General features: G+C 37.4%; 1 protein-coding gene across 11 annotated transcripts in view; it reads left to right on the forward strand.

Moving 5' to 3' along the window:
* TRAK2 (trafficking kinesin protein 2) overlaps positions 1-18,115 on the forward strand; it is a 64,306-nt gene that overhangs the window by 2,532 nt on the left and 43,659 nt on the right. For 5 of the 11 annotated variants that reach the window (XR_008204917.1, XR_008204918.1, XM_052676303.1 and 2 more), the window contains exons 3-7: positions 8,838-9,162; positions 10,042-10,236; positions 15,627-15,680; positions 16,214-16,284; positions 16,890-17,006. Coding sequence is in view for 9 of the 11 variants with exons in the window: in XM_052676303.1 (XP_052532263.1) it covers positions 9,126-9,162; positions 10,042-10,236; positions 15,627-15,680; positions 16,214-16,284; positions 16,890-17,006 (474 nt within the window). In the remaining 2 variants the exon portion in view is untranslated. Of the gene's footprint in view, positions 1-44; positions 129-162; positions 183-209; positions 342-1,300; positions 1,393-8,837; positions 9,163-10,041; positions 10,237-11,256; positions 13,664-15,626; positions 15,681-16,213; positions 16,285-16,889; positions 17,007-18,115 lie in introns of those variants that run through there. The other 6 variants (XM_052676304.1, XM_052676308.1, XM_052676306.1 and 3 more) reach the window with 6 other exon arrangements.

The following is an 18,115-nucleotide window of genomic DNA, read 5'->3' on the forward strand; positions in this document are numbered from 1 at the left end:
TCCGCGACGGCCGGGCGGAAGTCATCGTCGCGCTTCCTCGGTCGCCGGCTGATTGCACGGCGGGCGGCTGCCCGTCAGCCGCGGGCGCAGGGCGGTGGCGGGGAGGCGGAGCTCTGGAAGGAGCGCGGGTAAGGCGCTGCTTGGCGCTGATTTGGGGTGTCTGTGCCGCTTATGGGCGCACTGTGAGTTCTCAGTACAAGCTGCTGAGATGCAGCGGGCGCGTGTCGAGAAGCGCGAGAGCTGACCGTGGCATGGCCTGGCCCCGGCTGCGGGCCTGTGGCTGCGGGTGGGCTGCGCTGTTTCGAGCGGGAGGCAAGCGGCAGCCCTCGTCCGTTCTTGCGGTGAGGCTGGCGGAGATCTTTTCGGGTGGTAACGTAGATATATGTGATGCTAAGCTTTATTTTCGGGCGATAGCGTCGATACGTATGATGTCAAGCTTTGTGCCTACAGTATATACGTGTCTGACTGCGGTCGAATGGCAGACTTTTGCTGCGGCGATGGCAGTGACCGCAGGCTGTGCGTGGCGTGACCTTCAGCGTGCCGCCAAGTTCGTTCCATGGTAACAGTGTCCTTACCTACACGGGCTCCGTATGGGGGGGCTGCGCCTCTGCTCACAGAAGGCAAAGTTTGGCGAAATATCAGTTGTGTCTCAGGTTTTGTATGGACTTTAGGGCAAGGTGACTCTGGGTTCCATCAGCTTCTTAATTACAGCGTTGCATTCTGAGCTTCTGAGTAAAATGCAGTAATTGCTTTTTTCCTGTTGGCCACCCAGTGAAAAAATGCTGCATGGTGCTGCACTCTTGTATTATTATTATTATTATTATTATTATTATTATTATTGAAAGTAATCTTCAACTGTAAGCTGTTGAAAACAGCTTTTGTTATGTTTCAGAGTTATTGTTGTCTGTCAGTGAGAATGTGGGTCAGATACATCAGATACTATGAAATAATTCTTAACACAATGTTACAAGACATGGTGAATTTTAGGTTAGCTTTCACATACTTTCTATTTTAAAAGTATGCATTTTATTAGCATTTATTTGGATTTTTATCTTTGCTGTTGGCTAAGAATACTATGTAGAAAGTATTGAAGTTAATCTGTTGTCTTTACACGTATTTCCAGCACTAATCTTAACATCCCTAGAGTTTGATGTGATGGACAAATGAGGAAGGAGAACAGTAGAACAAATGCATGGGAAGCTAGATCTCATTAATTCCGAAGCTTTTTTTCCCTTCCCTTCCAGTTCCCACTCACACATAATACAGCCTGACTAGATGTGCATACAGTTGGTGTGATACCTCAGATGTTGATGTGATTCCTCAGAGGTGAAAGCGTTCGGCACTCTGTACTGATAGAGTGAGGCATCAATTTGTCTGTTTGGAGGAAGGCTGGTAAGGAGGAATTGAAGGAACAAAAAGGAAATGTGCCTCCAACAATTAGTACATAATGCTTTTCAACCAGGCTAAATGAACTCAGCGCTCGTTTTTCCTCCTCTGTGTCTTGTCTACATTGCCTGTGCTTTGAATGTCTATTTTCTTGCAGTTGGTATAAATACATTTCAGGGCAGTTAAGTAGGCTGTTGACCTTATTCTTGTATTGAAGGTATGCATCCTCAAGGTTTTTTCTTTTAATTGTACTTCTAACACTAAAGGTAACTTTAAAAAAAAAAAAAATTGCATATACCTGAAACTTAAGAGCTCTTTAGTGATGGCGTCCTCTATTAGATCTGTATCAGTTCATCAAATTTGGGATGAGGATTTGAAATTATGATTTAAGAAGAAGAATGCTGGAAAATCTGAATGTTCTGTTGTTAGTTTGCATCTAATATAGTAGAGGGCTGACTGGGGTGAATATCACCCTGTTGAAAGGCAGTGTTTCAGGAAGGATGAACATGTGATTCATTGATATATTTTCCAGGAAGCTACCAAAATAGCATTTTTGCAGAGATGTTAACAAAAGAGATGACAGATCCTTTTATCTAGTTAGGTTGCTAGCAATATTCTGATGGCCGGGTCACATTGATCAGACTAGTTTGTTTTAATAAATTTAGAATTGTAGCAATTAAAATTCTGAGTAGTGATTAGAGTATATATTAAGAAATTTAAACTGCTTACTTGGCTGAATTCAACTATGCATCAACCTGAAAATGTTAGTGATCTTAGTGGAAAATATTATTTAAGTTCATCTGAAGTATAGGCAGTAAGCTTCGATTTTTAAGGTAGCCTCCAACAAACCTTTAATGAAATACAAGTGCAGCTCTTGCTTCAAGAGTGTGTGTGATGTTTTCATACTTTCTGACTAACAAATAGAGGATAGTTCTTTTTTTTTTTTTTTTTTTCCTATCTGAAGAAAGAGAATAATTAAAAAAGCCACCGGAGGTCTACCTGGAAGAATGTGTACATTTGAATGTTATGGCTGTGCTTTTAGGAAGTTTTATTGATTCCCAGTTCTTTTCCGTATGGTTATTTCATGTAGTTAGCCCCCACAGTTTCTGCCAAAGATAGAATTAATTTAAGCATGTATTTCTACATTGTGTGGTAGGGATGATATAGACAGCCTCCAAGCATGTAAACACAATTGAGTTTGTGGTCTCAAGCTGTGAAATTTAGCAATTTCATTTAGCAACAATTCATACATGCGTAAGCGTAAAACATATACGTGTGTACTGAACGGCTGGTTTTGCTGTGTATGGAGATACAGGGCTGACAAGGAGCAAAAGTGTCCAGCTTGGCTTAAGGCCAAACAAAGATCACAAGAGAACTGTTAGGGTCCATGTTGTGGCTTCCTTGATACACATCAGCTTCTGAAAGATGCTGCTACCCCAAGTTTGAAAAACATCCAGGAGATGCATATGGAATTCTGGTTTTGTTCTATTTTTTTGTGTTAGTTTCTGGAAGTTGTTACCCCCTATATTTGATGGTCTGATACAGGATTGCTTATGATGATTTGGTAGTGTTGAGTATCCTATCATTTGGATTACATTTGCCTATTTTTTTTAAATGATACCATTTCTTACATGAGAGGAAAAACAAGCATTAAGTAGGCTTCTGTGGGGATAGTAATGGCTGCACAATAATATAGGTGTGAGGTACACAGCAAGTGGTAATTGTGATTGAAAAAGTTCCCTTTCACAGATCCTTGTTTTTCAGTGTGTGTGTTCCTTTGTCTTCCATAGTCTACTATATACTGTTGGAAGATTTGGCTTCTGCTTCTGAGCAGGAGTCCCAGGAATGCTTTGGCTGCAATTCAGTGTGGTCATGTTTACTACAAGAATAGAACTGTTTCGTTAACCTTGACATGCAAAATATTTTTCTCGTTATTAGCTGACTTGATAGAATTCCAATTGTGGTAATAAAAAGCAGTGTGTTTAATACTTGATACAATTATTTTCTTAACATATTAATGTAATAATAAAGTATGGCATTCTAGGATAACTGGCTTGTTCATTTGGCTTCTTTTTGGAAAGGTAGTGTTGCTTTGGCATTGCTTTCTTGTTGTCAAAATCTCCTTTGAGTTAGTTGTGGCCTGTTGTCTCAAGTCCTATAACTACACAGAGGAACAGATCTCATTTACTCCTTCCAGATGCTGGTGAGAAGACAGTTGCTCACAACAAACAGAAAACAGAGAAAATAACAGGATGTTTCTGTTTGAGTTTGGATGTTGTCAAAATAGATGCTAGTATTTTGAAAGCGTTTTTTTTTATGCAGGAAGAAATGAGCGCCTACGTTGTTTATGTAGTCTTTCCTGCTGTAAAAGCAGCTCATCTCTGCTTTCAGATCATTGTAATTTGAAGTAACAGAGTTCTCTAGTGGTAGAAAGTCTTTAGAATTAAGTTCTGAAATAAGATGGCACAACTGCCATTTTACATTTGTCTTGTTCAGAGCGGCAGTTACAAAGAGCAGAATAACTCATTTGTATAATATGTCACGGCTATTTCAACTTTTCTAAGACTTCCATCTATCCTGCTTTTGCAAGTTAATCTTGGTTCAGATTTTTTGACTTGCTGAAGAAAAAATTAGTGTGATCTCCTGCTAGGTTCTCGAGGAAATTGTTTTTGTCTCCTTGTTTCTAAGATGGAATGATATTGAAATAGCAGTGCTTTAATGGAATGTGTGGTTGTGATAGCTGAATGCTGTGATGGAGAGTTTAGTTTGGAGAGCATGGAAATATACACACATGTGTATCTCATGTTTGTGTGTATAATGCTGTCTGATGTGTTAGCTTCTCTTCAGAGGGCATCACTTCTGCATGTAAACTGTTCTTCAATATTTGAATTCGACTTGGTTTTTCTCATATTCAATTATTACTAAGATACTTCAACATCAATGGGAAATAGGTGTATGAGGGATATGGGGGTAAAACTGATGGCAAGTACACTTTTGTAAAAACAGTGTAGTACACTAACAATAGAAATGGTATTTTGTTATAAAATCTTTTAACAATTATGTAAAATAGGAAAAAAGGAAGTAATGAAAGTACTAAATCAGTAGTTTTTGTGCAGTGTGGTTGCACTCACGTTCTGCTCTTGATAGTTTATAGCACAAGTCCTTCACATTTTTTACTGTTCAGTGGTTAATAAAGGAATGCGTGGCTGTGAAAGAGGGAACAGAGAAAGGAAGAAGTTCTAGGGCTGTCATTTTTGTGCAGTAAAATAAGAACAGAAGGTGTCTTTAATTCGTAACTAATGTCTTTGAATGTCTTTACTGTTAATAAATTGTCTAACAGGAAACTGAAACCTCTGTTCCTTTTTATAAGGGGAAAATGGGATGGCTGTTAGCTCTAACTTTAACTCTTTCTGACAAAATTCATATATGCCAACTAAATTAATCCTCTTTTATAGTGAGTTGTGTGAGGCTATGTGATGAAGATCATAAAATATACAGAGAGGCACTTAGCATTCAAAATTTAAAATAATTAAAGAAATCTGCAGCAAGAACACACTTAGTGTGTGCATTTTGACACTACAATGTAGTACTGGAGCCAGAGGCGACTGCAGGTCTTTCAGAGCAGTTCTAAGGATAAATGGCCCAGAAGGCCAGGTGGTATCAGCGAAGTATTACAGTGCTTCAAGTTTTGTCATGTAGTTGTGAGGCAGAAGATAAAAAAGGCAGAGCTGTGGTTACACACTGTACAAACATCTTTTTAGACAATTCGTTTTCAAATCTGAACAAAAAATAAATTGTATTTGTGAAGAGAACAGCATCTAGGTTTAACTCGGGCAACAAGAAGTGTTTTCTTCCTTGTCTCTGGTAGCATTATTTCCTCTGAGCCCTCAGTGGACATTAGACAAAGTGGAAAGAACTGCACAGATCATTTTAAGTAGGTTAATGTAAGTTTCTGCTTTTCTGTAACTTGCTGTTGTGTATTGCAAAATACCAAAGAAAAGTTTATGGTCTTATTTTACTTTTCAGGTGCATAGATGCTTCAGTCAAGCTTCAGTCAAGTTATAAAGGAGTTAGCAGTTATTTCCCCAAATTAACAACTTTACTTTTTTTTTCCTTTTTGATACATTTTTCAGTTTAAATAAGTAACCTTATGTAGTGTTTTGCCCTTTAATTTGTTTCTATACACAAGAAGAATTTTCAAATTATTTTCATTTGTGTTGTGATTTTAGTCAATGCCACACTTGACTTTTAATTCCTGATTTGGTTTCTAAATGTCTGGCAGAACTAGTTCAAATTTAGTGTTTAGATGTTAGCAAAGGCATTAAAAGTTTAGTGTTTTAGTCATTTTCACTATAAATATCGGACCTAAGTTGTGTGATACTTTTTCATATTCGCTCTTTCCAACTTGTGTGGGATTTTTATTTTTATTTTTTATTCAGACTATATATATAAGAATACCTGAGAAAGTCTCTGGCTCCTGTTTTGGGCATATCTCTGTACAACTTAACTACTTAATTTGAATTTCTAACCATCTTATAGTAGAGCTGTGTGTATTAAAGCTACATTATAGATGCTGAGGGTGTTATCCATGTGGATGTAAGTACGGTTGTAACTTGCTATGCTTCAGGAATAATTCTGTAATTGCACTAATTCTGTAGTTGCACTGTGGCAGACTAACAGGGTCGGGGAACCTCCTTCAGGCTTTTATTGTGCAGTGTATTGGCTGGTTGAATTTCCAGAGAAGTTATCCCATGGTACACTGGAATAAAGCTATCAGAAACTTTGAAAGTGGTGATATTGATTTCTGCGGTGTTTGCTTCTCAAGGGTGTTGCAAATGAGGTTGCCCTTTGAAGTCAGTAGGTTGTTATTGGCATGGTGCTCTAGAAACTTCGACTCAATATTTACTTTTTTCCCCGTGATTGGCTGAACTGAGACTGACCTGCTAGAAATGCTGTTTCTGCTTTGGACTACATAAAAGAGAGATTAGCCTCAGTCTTGAGAGGAAATGACATTCATTTTTAGACTATTAAAACTCAAGGGTAGATTCAATCAGACTTGTGAAGAATCAAATGAGTTCTGAGTTTTTTCTTGCTCTACAGTGACTTGTGTGTTTCTAAACTCATCCCAGCTGCACACATCTGAACTTCTCATCATTCACTATCATGAACTTCTACAGTTACGGCAAATAACTGTAGCAAACCTAGCATGGTGCTTTTTGCTTAGTTCTTTCTTTTAATTTCTTTGGTTCCTTTTGACTACCAAGTTTTTAGTTTAAAATAAATATAGAGGATGTATTTTGTTATAGGATTAACCAAATACAAATAACACATTGACTTAAATAAATATCATCCGGTGTTATGTAGTTATGAAGTGAATATACTTTTCAGAAAAACAAGTATTATTGAGATGTATTATTGTAATAAATCCAGTTTCTCCTGGGATGCTTAAGAAATCTTTGAAACTCAAGGCAGATGAGTTACAAATACACATACAGTCCTACTCTCACATTTGCTTATAGGAAATGTTGAGAATAGTAGCTGCAAAAGTGCCAGATTAAGGAAGGATTCCGCCTTATAATATTTTTAAAATTGGATAAGAATATGAGTTTTGTCAGAGGGTTGGGGAGAAAAAAAAAAGGCAAAAAAAATCAGTTGTTAATATGTGCAGGTGGCACAGCCCGCTGTGTCTACTTTATCAGGCACATATGCCCCTGACCTTATTATGGGTCATTGGTATTATGGGTGTACAATGGTTCCATGAGATGTCTGTGTAAAAGGAATATAAGATTAAGTTATTTATTGGAGAATTGTAGCTTAAAAGTTCAGCTTAGAAATAGGATTGATTTGATGTGTCCTGTTGTGACTATTTTCTGGGACGCCTTCCAGCTGTTTTGTACTGCTTTTAGTACCTTGTGTAACTGCACTGTATACATTAGTAATGCAACACGTGATGTTGAGGTAAGCCATCTGTATGGACGCTGGCATATCCCATATGTGAGGCAGGATTGCCATTGCAAACTGATTTATTACTGGCCTCAGGCTCCTAACTGTAGTCACAACTGTTGTAACCCTTTATTGTCTTGTAACTGCCTCTGATCATTTCTCCTTTAGAGTGATTTTTATTTTCTAATTGGCAGCTTTTTAATATGGTTTAGAGTAGATATCATAACCATTGTTTATACAGCAATCTAACAGTATCTGGATTGAAGCTTGAATAACCAGAAGCAACAATAATTTTTCATTTTTATGCAGTTTTAGGCTGTTTGCAAGCATCTCCCTATTAACATTATCTGCTAATATGAACTATTAAACATTTGGGTCTCTATTTTTTTCTTCCTTCTGATTAATGTCTAATAGTGTATTGAAGTCCTTAAGAAGGACTTGCAAGGAAAGGAATGTAACATTGGCATGTCTGGTGGAAAACAGAGCACAAAATCACCTTGCCTTGTGAGGAGATTGTTTCTTTTATCAATCATGGTTGCATTATAAGCACAGTTAGAACTGCTCTGAGGCTTTTAGTTTTTAAGCACTTGCTAAACTGAGAAGTAAAACTTAAAGAATCTGATGACATGAAGCACTTCTTATGAACCTGCATTGTTATCTTAAGTGACTCACAGAATGGTTGAGATTAGAAGGGAACTCTGGAGGCCATCTAGTCCAACAAACCTGCTCAAAGCAGAGCTGTGTGGAGCTGCTTGCTTAGGACCATTTCCTACAAAAAAGATGACTTTTGAATATCTCCACAGTCTGTCTGGACAGCCTTTTCCAGTTCTCAGTTACCCTCACAACAAAACAAACCACAACAAAAAAACGCTTCCAATGTTCAGACAGGATCTCCTGCATTTCAGTTTTTGTCTACTGCCTCTTGTTCAGTAAAGGCAAATGCCAAGTCCTACACCTCAGAATAAAACTATGTAAGCAGGACATGCTGGGAGGTGACAGCCTGGAAAGAACCTTTGCCAAAAAGGAATAGGGAGTTCTGGTAAACAATAAGTAGACCATTAGCCAGCAGTATTGCCTTGTAAGAAGGAAAGTTAACAGCCATCTTGGATGACATTAGGAGGATCACAAGCTGGTTAAGGGTTGTGATCTTTCCCCTCTGCTCAGTCATGGTGAGAAACATGTACAGCTGTGTGTTTAATTCTGGGGCTCTTAGTACAAGAGACAGTACAAATTGTGTGTCCTGCAGAGGTTAAAGAACTGGAGCATCTATCGCATGAGAAGAGCTGAGTAGAAAGCTCAGAGCAGAATCTTATCAGTGTGTGGAGAAGACATTTTTTTAACGCTACACTTAACATATGATGATGAAGTGTGTAAGCTAAGGATTAAAATGATTGTTTATTTTTTTGAGTTAAATGGTGATACAGAGAAGAAATAGACTGAAAAAAATGAGGTCATATTAATCTCATTTGAAATGTGTTAAATTCTTGCACTCTTTGTTTTATTTTTAGGTTATGGCTGAGCTGAGGATCTTATGCAGCTTTTATGAAATAGCCTATAGATGTTCCTGCTGATGAGTAGTACCTCAGATGAAATGAGCATGTCCTAAGAGATTTGGAATAAGAACCAGTCAACAGAAGGGAACTGATGCCAGATTTGTTAGCATCTCGGTAGCTTGATGGCTGTCAATTACTCTGTCTCTAAACCAAAGCCATCTTTCTACCAAAGCAATAAAGGGACAGTGCACAATCTGACTACAGAATGCAGTTTCCAAAGAAGTGAACTGTAAAGAAAGACTCATGAATTTTGATCACAGGATCTTGGAGAGCATCTCTGGTGAGTTGGAGAAATAATTCTGGTACAAATCTTGAATGTATCTAATGTTTTACAGATCGCCAACTTGAAAACAGCCTTGCATTTCATATTAATCATTACTGGCATTCTCTTCTATTGGAAGTTATTGAAGATAGCCTTCATCTTTAGCGGGCATGTTCAAATGATAATAATTATATACCTTTGAGATGCAGTATTTTAGCAACTTAATGTGTTTTTTTTTGTTTGTTTGTTTTTTGTGTTGTTTTGTTTTTCAATAATATCAAAGAGGAGGAAAATCAGGATGAGTTAAATTTCCTGTTCAGAATTTTTAGGTACTGTGTTTTCATAAATCGTGATTCCAGATGTATGATAACAGAATTGTTGTCATTGTTATCACATATCAAGTTGCCCAATTTCAAGGCAGCATTCAGTTGCTATTTCTAGTCACTTTTTAAAAATTTATATTAATTGGCAAACAAAAGCATAAACAGAAGAAACAGAAAAATATGAATTTCCTTCAGGAAAGAGAACTGTAATCTTGCTAAAGCCAATGAAACCTTACAAAATTTATCAGTAAAATGTTTTAGTTCAATAAGCAGGAAAAGATAGAAACTGAAACTCATTACACGTATTGAAGAAATCAGAGGGAGTAATGGATAAAACAGCTTTGCAGGAAGCTTTGCAGTAACTCAGAAATGAGAAACTTGTAAATACTGTAATATCAATTAAGTATTAAATCAATAAGTATTCTGCTCATTTGTTCTGTACAGAATAATTATTTTCAAATCTACTGAAGATTTATGAAAGTATAGTAAATAGAATCTGTACTACTATAGCATATATGAAATACATGGCGTATTTTATAGTTATGTTCTCTTACTGGCATTTAATCATTTTTAGATGTCTGCTCCAGTGAGGACCTCCCTGAGGTAGAGTTGGTGAGCATGCTAGAGGAACAGTTGCCAGATTACAAACTACGAGTGGACTCTCTGTATCTTTATGAAAATCACGACTGGATTCAGTCTCCTACCCACCGTGGTCATCTTCCTGAAATCTCTTCTCCGGTTCATGATGAGGAGACCTTCCGTTACATGAGTGAGTATATCCAGGCCATAGGATTTTTTTTTCTTCTTTTTCTTACATTTATTTAAGAGAAAAATGTAAATGTAAACTGATTAATGTTAAAAGTGTAATGTTCAAATTTGAACGTTTCAGCACAAGTGAAACAAAAAGCTGAGTTGAGAGGAAGTGCTTTTAGTGTGACTGCCATCCTTAGAGCTGAGCTGGCATGTCACATATCTGCCTGATCATTAGGTTTCATTTAGAAACAAGGTCAGAAACATAATGAAGGGGGAAGAAGAGGGGGGAAAAATTGTGCTAGATTATATGAGATGTGAACAGTATGGCATATGCAGCAATTCTGTTTTCAGAAGCATTAATGATGCTATGATTTTTTTTTTTTTTTTTAATGATGTTTGCCCTGATGCATTTTGTCACTGTTGCTTGTAAGATGCTGTTAGATGTTTCTTCTGCAGATATAAATTGTGTGAAAGCCAGGTAGGTGAATATTAGATCAATGTTGATCACTGCCTTCTGGTTCTGAAAATAATAACTATTTTTTGCTACCAGTCAATTGTGATTACAGCAGTCCTTAAAGCTAGCAGATCTTGAAGAAAACAATTGATAGCATCAGATCATGTGGAGAAACCATTAATATGTTAAAAATCAAATGGTATAGAAAGGTTGAAGAAAAAAAAAAACCTAAATGCTTACATGTCATAATTTCAAGTGTTTTTCATGTAAAAAGAGGAAAACACTGTAAGAGCTTTTAGATAAATCTACCCTCTTTGAACAAGGGGAAACGGCTTCAAGCTCAAAGAGGGTAGGTTTAAGTTGAACACAAGGAAAAAGTCTTCTACAGTTAGGGTGGTAAAGCACTGGAATAGGTTGCCCAGAGATGTGTTTGATGCCCTGTCCATGGAGACTTTCAAGGCGAGGCTGGATCAGGCCCTTGGCGACCAGACCTAGCTGTGTATGTCCGTGTTTACTGCAGGGGATTTGGTCTAGATGGCCTTAAAAGATCTCTTCCAACTCTAAGGATTCTATGATTCTGCAAATGGCTAAGTCCTCTTTCTTCCACAGAATCATAGAATCACTCAGGTGGGAGAAGACCTTAAGATCATTGAGTCCAACCACGACCTAACCATACTACCCTAACTCTAACAACCTTCCACTAAATCATGTCCCTGAGCACCACATCCAAACAGTTTTTAAACACATCCAGGGCTGGTGACTCCCTGGGGAGCCTATTCCAGTGCTTAACAACCTTTTCTTTTAAAGTTTTTCCCGATATCCAACCTAAACCCACCCTGGCACAACTTGAGTCCATTTCCTCTCATCCTGTCACCAGTGAGAAGAGAGCAACGCCACTTTCGCTGTAAGCACCTTTCAGATACTGGAAGAGAGCAATAAAGTCTCCCCATTCAGGCTCCTCTTCCCCAGATTAAATAGCACCAGTTCCTTCAGTCTCTCCTTGTAGGGTGCATTCTTCAAGCCCTTCACAAGCTTTGTTGCCTTTCTTTGGACCTGCTCCAGCACCTCAGTGTCCCCTTTGTACTGAGGTGCCCAAAACTGAACACCCGGGGGAATGAACTTGGTATTTGGATTACTGTTTCTCTGTAATGATTACCTCTTCCACATACTTGCCACCTCTGATCAGAGATTTTTTGTCGTTTGTGCTTTCAGCCTCCACCCAGGGCGTATAGCAAATGATTAAATAAAAGTAACATATTGCCTTCTGCAAATACAGTATTCCATAATTTAAAGCAATCTTGTTATCAGTTGAACTTTCATTCTTGGAATTTTTTTAAACTGTGGAAAGTATATTCAAAGCCTTAATGATTATTGCTCAGCCTGTTTCTGATAACAGAACTGCAAAAACAAATGAATTTTGAGTTGAATGAACGCTTTCATAGTTCGTTTGAATTGATTGTGTGTAGTCAGTGGGGTGTGTACTATCCTCAAAGTTTTTTTTTATAAAGAGGTGGAATCAAAGTCTGTTAGTGCTGGTAGCAACTTGACATCAAATGTGTCTCTGGTCTATGCATGCATTTCCAGTGTGATAAAGCACAGAGCTCCAAGAGAAGGTTCTTCAGTGAACGTGAACCTGCATTTCCAATCAGTGAGAGGCAGGGGTTTTAAGCCATATATTATTTGGCAGTCAAGGTATTACAAAACTGGTGTTTTCCTCCTTCACCCAGCAAAAAGTTATTTTTAGCTATAAAAATGTGTTCTGTGAAAATAGTGAGCTGCTTGTGAGAATTCTTTGGAATTGCTGCCATAGTTTTCCTGGCATTCTCAAAAGTGTTCAGTAACTATGACTGTAAATTTCTGTCTAAAACTGAATCTTCTGAATGAGTCCATCTTAAAATTTTGCATTTTAGGATTATGTAGACACTTCTATATGTAAGATTCAAGTGTGGTTACCCAATCTGGATGTGAAATGCATCACATTAGTTTAAAACATTTGTAGTTAGAGTTAATTCTGTATGTTAAATCTATCATTTAATTGGCTAGGTAGTGATAGAATAAGGGGTAATGGTTTTAAACTAAAAGAGTGCAGATTTAGGTTAGATTTTGGGGGGAAATTCTTTACTTAGAGAGTGAAGTGCTGGAGCAGGCTGCAAAGAGACTCTGTGGATGCTCCATCCCTGGAGGTTCAAGGCCAGGTTGGGCTCTGGACAGCTTGAACTAATTGCTGGCAACCCTGCCCATGGCAGGGTGTTGGAATTGGACCCAAGCCATTCATCATCATCGTGATGATTTATGTACACTGTTGTAACTGCCAAATCATAATATTCAAGATAAGTACAGTTTATTTTATGTTTGTCTGAGAAACTGTCCAAAGAGGAGTCATCAAATGAGATTTTTTGAGCCTAATAACTTACAGGAAGATGCTGAGGTGGTCCCAGACAGACATACAGAAACGCAAATCAGGATGTAGTTACAGTCACATCCGAATCACTTGTCAGCTGAAGTTTGCATCTTTCTTATAATTGACTGAAATTGGGAGTAAGTATGATGATCATATTCTTGAAGCATAACTAGGGATTTTTATCGGTATCTGTCTCCCTCTCTCTATACGTGTATGAAAACATTATGGAAACTTTTTCCTAAAAAGAATGGTGAAGATATGATTTGCTTCAATTTGTAGTTGATATCTAAGGAAAAAAATAGAAGTGCACTGCTTACTTCGCTTTAACTCCTCCTCCTTTTATGGCTGCTGCTGCCTATTAGAAGGTTGATCCAGTGACTGGGTGACTGCCACTTACCTAGTTTCCAGTGAAGTGGAGGAATGCTTTCTTTGAGACAGAAGAATACTTTTGCTTCATCTGTGGTAGCATAAGAAACCTAGAATTAGAAAATGTCTGTCCTTAGAACTACTTTGTGTATGTGAATATGGCACTGCATAACAAGAATATTAACCAAAGTGAAGAGTTGTTTGCAGCCTTCACATGGCAAGGTGAGTGAACAGATACGTGTGCTCATAAGAAAGTGGTGCAACAAACTTATGCGTAACTTTGATTCTGTACTGAAGGAAATTAACGAAGGTTGTGTGGAGATGAGTTTCAAAACTGTTAGTTCTGAGATTTCATTTGCCAGAGGAGATGGATATCTTTGTTTTTAGGAACCTATGTATCTGAGTAACTCTGCATGCACTTAGCATAGATTCTTCATTAAGTTGATTTAGCAATGGGTAGAAACTTCCATCTGAAGTCGTCTGGTGGAACACTTAACCACAGGAGAGCTGGCTGTAATATTCTACCTATAAGGGCTAATAGTTATTTTTGTGTGCAGTTGAATTTTCAAAATATTAATAAGCAAGGTAAGTGCTTTCTTGGCAAACTGTGGAAATGACACAGTAAAACTTTCCTACAAAATGCATGTCTTGCCACAGGTAAGTACTTCACATTTTGAGGAGTTAGTTTTCTATTTTCACCCCACTTTAAAATAGGATTAGTAAATATCACTGCTTGAAGTTCAAAGCTTGTTAATATTTGAATGGTGTTTGTTGTTTTTTTATGCTCACTAATCTACTTAGTAAAAAGTATTTGACTTGTTAGTTTCATTCTCTTCCCTGTTAAACTATTACAGAAACAGTTCAGTAAATCTTATTCTTCTATATTGCTCTTTCCGTTTTCCTCTTAAAAGACTAAGTTTCTTCATATGCTAAAATGCAACTTATTTTTTTTCTGAAGAACAGACTTAGTGATATGTTTTGTGAGGTTAATTGTAAGCATTACCTTTGTAAAGGATATATATAGCTTACATAAAATACATTAATAAAATTACTGTGCACTTCAGTGTAGCTGTATTGTCTCATAACTGCATCAGCAGCCCTCAATAAGAACTAAGACAAAAACACTCTGAACCAGCACCACAACATACTTGGAGTACGAATCAGGTTTAAACAAGGCATACAATTATCAGAAATAGATGTAGACCATAATGATCTTATTTCACGATGCAGTGGTGATGGAATTAGTTTCAAAAGATGTTAATTTACACCTTCGGCTGAAGCAGTTACTTCTGTATTTATTCATTTTATATTGCTGCATTTGTTTTGCTTTCTTGATCACTATTCCAAGTGAAAATAGCAAATTTCTGTTGAAGTTTAAGAGGCATAAACATCCTTCACCTGTAAGATATCCTCATTTTGAAGAGAATCATATTTAGGTGGTTCCTTAAAATTTCCACAGAAGTTTTAGGAATAAAAAAGATACGCTTTACACATCTCTACTTTTTTTGTGGTGGAGGATATATGCAAGTAACTATTCCATTTGCAGTGGTTGCTTTCTATACCGCACCACACCACTCTCTCACTCCCCCTCGCCAAAAGGATGGAGGAAAAATATGATGGAAGAAAAGAGACTTGGGTTGAGATAAGGACACTGTAATTAAAGGGGAAAAAAACAAACCCAAACCCAGCAGGCTGAAGAAACATAGGGTAAAAATAATTGTTATCTGCTTCCCATCAGCAAACAATGTTCAGCTGTGTCTTGGAAAGCAGGGTTTCAGTATGTGTAGTGATTGCTCAGGAAAATACTTTCATAACAAAAGTCCCCCTTCTCCTTCCATTTCCTCGGCTTTTTTTACAGTACAGAATATCCCTTTGTTTTGGATAGTTCAGTACAGCTGCCTTGGTGGTGTCCCTTCCCCACCTCTTTTCCACCCCCCTGCCTACTGGGCTTTTTTTCAGGTTGGGAAGAAAGTCTTGATGCTGTGCCAGCGCCACTTAGCAATGGATAAAATATTGGTGTGTTATCAGTGCTGTTCTAGCTACAAGTGCAAAGCGCAGCAGTGTGTGGTCTGCTGTGGGGAAAGTCAACTCCGTCCCAGCCAGACCCAGTAGACTGTTTCCTTAAATTTTAACTCTTTTTCATCTTCTTTTTCTTTCTTCTGTCTTTCATTTTCTGTTACTATAGCTCTTATTGAACTTCCTCCCTCCTCCTTGTCTGGATCTTGCAAATTTTCACAAGGTAATTAAGAGTTTTCTTACTAGTGTCTTTTGTTTCTCAGGACAAGAACTAGAACAGGATAGGGATTTATGTTTTAGCACTGAGTTTTGTTCAGAATTGTCTTATGTTCTTCATGCCCTTACATCCCATTTTCAAGTCCTGCTTGTTGTGGATGAAGTCTTCAAGTGTTTTCAGCTATATTTGGATCGCATTACTCTCCCTTTGTCCCCACCCTGGTGGATGATTTAATAACTTAGCTATATTGAAGAAGTTGATCTAAAGATTCTTCACCATTTTCTAATTTTACAGGATATGTAAACACCTCAGCTTCTAGCTAATATTGCTGAGAGCTGCAAATACTCAATGCCTCATTGAGATCAGCCTCTCAAATAAGCATTGTTTCAAATTTCTGAAGTTAAAATGCATTTTCATAAGTCACTGCAAGTTTTCTCAACTGATTGCTGTATTTCTGCTGTGTTTTAGTTCTCTGCCTTCCCAGCAGTCCTCTTATAAATTAAGGTACTTCAGTAAGTGTGTTTTTTTTCTCTTGTCAGTTCTAGGTACAGATAATATGGAGCAGAAAACCTACAGTGATGCTGATATGGTCAGACATCTGCTAGCTGAGGTATGTTCACCTCTGTAATGCTGTGTTAATGCATTTGAGGACATGTATTTGAAGAGGTTATTCAGCTACTGGAATCCTGCCTGATTCAGTTGTCTTCATGAGCTGCTTATCAAACACATGGGTCCTGAGAAGCTGTCTAGTCAGTTGCATCATCGCAGGAACAGAATTTAGCTAAACTATGGATGCCTCACAGGGGCTGGCAAGTAACAATGAAGAAATAGCTTTCTTCTTAGCTTTTACCCTCTCATCACTATTCCATTTAAGCAGTTTGTTCTGAAGAAGTTGTTACTTGAAAGACAACAGAATTGGGCATATGTGAATTCTTAGAATAATACAACAGAGCCTTCAACCTCATCAAAACTATACCTAGATTAGGTGCTGTCCCCCTCTTATTGAAAATGACTATGCAAGGGAAGCACAGTTAGGGATGTGTTCTGGATCAAAATGAAGTATTAATCATTTTGACAATGTTGAAGAACCAATGCATTTGACAGTGGAGCTGTCAAAGCGGTGGTGCATTAAACAGTAACTAAGAAAATCAAAATTACTATGAATTTACACTTTATCTGATCGAAAGTAGACATTCATTCGCTTTTCATGTGCAGAAAGATCGGGACCTGGAACTGGCAGCACGAATTGGACAAGCCCTGCTTAAGCGAAACCATCTGTTGACGGAACAGAATGAAGCACTAGAAGAACAGTTAGGACAAACTCTAGATCAAGTGAGTGATTCTTTTTCTTTTGTTTCCTTTTTTTCTTCTTTATATGATGATGGAAATGGGATTCATAGAAATATGTTATTCCATTGTGAACACACAAAATTGCTACTTTCAAACTATGTAGTGTACTTCGATATCATCCTCCTCATTGTCATAGTTCAGTCAGCTTTCTTGGGCTAAGGGTCAACTATAAAGTCTGCACATGGTGGTTACTGAAAAATTGTTAGGTGCAGGAACGTTAGGTTAGGAACGTTAGGTGCTATTTGTGATATACTTAGAGCAAAATTGCGCTTTTAAAGTGTTTCTTTTGACATCAGTCTGATATTTTGGTTTTAAACTAAGAGTATAATAATATAAATAAAAATAGACTATGTAGTTGACATCTGTTGTGACCTTTTACGTAGCAACTTCTGAAGAGAAGAAACAGTCAGAAAATGAGTTGACTTAATGGAGTGCTTCCATTTAAATATAAAACAAAAAAAAAACATGCAAAGGGAGTTTTGTTCCATATCTTCATTCCCTTTTTTCCTTATTCTTTATTTAATCTTTTCTTGATTATTCTTGCTTAAAAAATATGTATGTATAGTTGTCAACCTAGAAAGTATCCCAAGTTTTTTTTTGTATTTTTTATCTTTGGGGACAATACGTGTAGGCTGAGTAATAGTGAAATAGTTTCAGCTGCTTGTGTTAAACAGTATGCTGGTAATAAATACATACAGTCAGCTGTAGGCCAGCATAGCTTATTTATTCACATAAAAATATCAATAAGCAAAATTGAATCTGTCTTAACTTGAGATTTGTCTCATCTCTTTTTTCCTTTGTCCTACAGTTCATTTATTATATAGACTGGTGGGGACCATTCTGTGCACACAGATATCTACTGGTTCTTTTCTCCAGGAAGTTACAGTGCAGAAAAAGTCATAAACAAAAAGATACTAGCTTGTTAAAATGTAAGATATAACAAGGCAGCTGGAAAATTATTTTAAAGTAAATTGTTCTTAAAAAAAAGAAGAAAAACAATAGTAAGCTGTGTTGTCCATTCCTATATTACCTTAAATTTTCAGTTTCCTTTACAGTGCTGAAACCATGATTTTGTGTACTTTGTATAGGAT

Source organism: Tympanuchus pallidicinctus, unplaced genomic scaffold (genome assembly GCF_026119805.1).
Source record: "Tympanuchus pallidicinctus isolate F22 unplaced genomic scaffold, pur_lepc_1.0 scaffold15, whole genome shotgun sequence".
In the NCBI taxonomy this organism is placed as follows: Eukaryota; Metazoa; Chordata; class Aves; order Galliformes; family Phasianidae; genus Tympanuchus; species Tympanuchus pallidicinctus.